The sequence below is a fragment of the Rhinopithecus bieti genome, unplaced genomic scaffold, assembly GCF_001698545.2.
Source record: "Rhinopithecus bieti isolate Rb0 unplaced genomic scaffold, ASM169854v2 scaffold_80913, whole genome shotgun sequence".
Lineage (NCBI taxonomy): Eukaryota > Metazoa > Chordata > Mammalia > Primates > Cercopithecidae > Rhinopithecus > Rhinopithecus bieti.
This window is the reverse complement of record NW_016829579.1, coordinates 18016-20553: the sequence shown is the minus strand read 5'-3', so window position 1 is coordinate 20553 and position 2538 is coordinate 18016. Positions and strand designations below refer to the sequence as shown.

Here is a 2538-nt window from a genome sequence, read left to right as displayed (position 1 = left end):
TACTCAGGAGGCTGAGGCAGGAGAATTGCCTGAACCCTGGAGGTGGAGGTTGCAGAGAGCCGAGATTGTGCCACTGCACTCTAGCCTGGGCGACAGAACAAGTCTCTGTCTCAAAAAAACAAAAACAAAAAAACATTGTTACATATTAATCACATTTTGTGGAATACCCTGTGTTTTTTTCTTTTTTTATCAAAGGACAAGAGGAATTTCCTTCGTGACCCTCCGGCCGGCGTGCAATTTAATTTCGACTTTGATCAGATGTACCCTGTGGCCCTGGTCATGCTCCAGGAGGATGAGCTGCTGAGCAAGATGAGATTTGCCCTCGTTCCTAAACTGTAAGCAGAGTGTTCCCCAGCGTTTCCTCACAGCCTCAGTTATGTGCTCAGTATCAGCACCTAACGATAGAAGGGGCCAGAAGGGTCTCTATCTGGTCATAAAAGCAGGCCCTGCAGCCCTTTGGCAGTTCCCCTGGTCAGGGCACCCTGGAATCAAAACCAAGGGCTGACTTGGCAGGAAATACAGGGTGGAGATGAAATGTGCCTTTCTATCCCAGTTACAAGGTAGAACACATTTCCCTACAGAAACCACAAACATGCTGTATCACCCTGAATCACATTCTGGTCTCTGAGGCTCATCGGGATCCTTTTTCCAAGCTGGTTGCGTTTTCCATTCAGGTTCTGCCCTCCAGTGGCAGTGTTCCTGCTGTCTTTCCTAAGGCTTTTCTTACGACGGCTCTTCTGGGCTCCACAAATCCCAGCTTGTCCCGTAGGCTCCAGCGCATGCATGATGCATTCTGGAAGCCTGCCCTGGTGGTGCGGCCAGCAGGGGCCACCTTCCCTGCTGCTGCCTCCTTTGAGTGTTCTACCTCAAGCTCTTTTGTGCCTCCTCTAGTTCAGTGCCTGTCACGTTTGGAGTCAGTGTTCCTTCTTATTCTGTCAGTGTTCCCTTTCTCTTAACCTTGTCATATGGGTGTAGTATCTTACTGTTCCCCGAGAACGTGAGTTACGGTTCTCTCAAAAGACTCCTTTTTCAGCTGGGTGCAGTGGCCAACGCCTGTAATCTCAACACTTTGGGAGGCTGAGGCAGGAGGATCACGTGAGGCTGAGTTCGAGACCAGCCTAGGCAACATAGCAAGACCACCATTTTTACAAAGAAATCAAGAATTAGCCGGGTGTAGTGGTGCGCACGTTTAGTCCTAGCTACTCAGGAAGCTGAGGCAGGAGGATCACCTGAGCCTGGGAGGTCAACGCTGCAGTGAGCCATGATCATGCCACTGGCATTCCAGCCTGGGCAACAGAGTGAGACCCTGTCTCAAATAAAAGAAAGACTCCTTTTTCTATACTGTTTCCTCGGGACTCTTCTGTTTGTTTGGGGCTCTGTCTTTTATGTGGCAGGCTCTCCTTACCTGTCCCTTCACATTAGCAGTGCCATACTGAAAGGGTACATGGCCACTGAATGTGGGGACAAGCCTTTTGGCCTGGAGAGGCTCAGTAGCTGTGGGAAGGTAGCTTGCCTCCAGAAGACTCTTTGGCCTCCTGCCTGGCTGCAGGCAGGACAATGGGAAGAGCCAGTTGATAGGCAGACTGTCCCTTGACCCCTGTGGCTTGACCTTGGTGTCACACCTCCAGTCTCAACTGCGCCACCGGTCCCTGAGTGTAGAGCAGCTTGGCTCCCCTCCCGACATGGGCAGAGCAGGGCAGGGCAAGATGGGAGGCCCAGGGGCTCTCTGGGCTTCCACCCTTCCTGCAGGCAACTCAGTACAGTTTTCTCTGGTCAACAGAGTAGACTGCTGTTTGCCTAGGCCGGGCACGGTTGCTCATGCCTGTAATTCCAGCACTTTGGGAGGCCAAGGCGGGCAGATTGTCTGAGCTCAGGAGTTTGAGACCAGCCTGGGCAACATAGTGAAACCCTGTCTCTACTTAGAAAAAAAAAAATACAAAAAATTAGCCAGGTGTGGTGGCACATGCCTGTAATCTCAGGTACTCGGGAGGCTGAGGCAGGAGAATTGTTTGAACCCAAGGCGGAGGTTGCAGTGAGCCGAAATCGTGCCATTGCACTCCAACCTGGGTGGCAGAGTGAGACTGTCTCCAAAAAAAAAAAGATTACTATCTGCCCTTGACATTTCCACTTGACAGCTTTCCACTTGACTGCCCTTGATAGCTTCCACTGTCCTCTCCTCTCTCATTCTCTTTGTCCTTGTGTTTTTACATATGTAATTCCTTTTCTGTTACTTTCCTGACATCTTCAGAGGGAGCACAGATGAACATGTTTGTTTTGCTATGCTTACCCAGCCACATAGTGGTTTTAACAAGTATTTGCTAGCCTTTTGGTTCACACAGCAGCACAGGTTTTCTGTTTGTGAAAACACCACTATGGAAGTGTTCTTCCAGACTAGAATAACAGTTATATGGAATCTTTTTTTCTTTGTAATGAAAATCCTCCCTCCATAATTATTAACATATTAGTGGTAAATTTCTAGAGTCCTCCCCAACCCTCCCATAAGAAAAGTATGTTTTATGGCAAAAAAAAAAAAAAAAA

General features: G+C 49.0%; 1 protein-coding gene across 1 annotated transcript in view; it reads left to right on the top strand.

Annotated features, from left to right (window-relative positions):
- Positions 1–186: 186 nt before the first annotated feature.
- SYAP1 (synapse associated protein 1) overlaps positions 187–2538 on the top strand; it is a 13987-nt gene continuing 11635 nt past the window's right edge. Inside the window, exon 1 of the mRNA XM_017864789.1 lies at positions 187–335. Coding sequence (XP_017720278.1) covers positions 259–335 — 77 coding nt within the window. The 5' untranslated portion in view covers positions 187–258. The remainder of the gene's footprint in view (positions 336–2538) is intronic.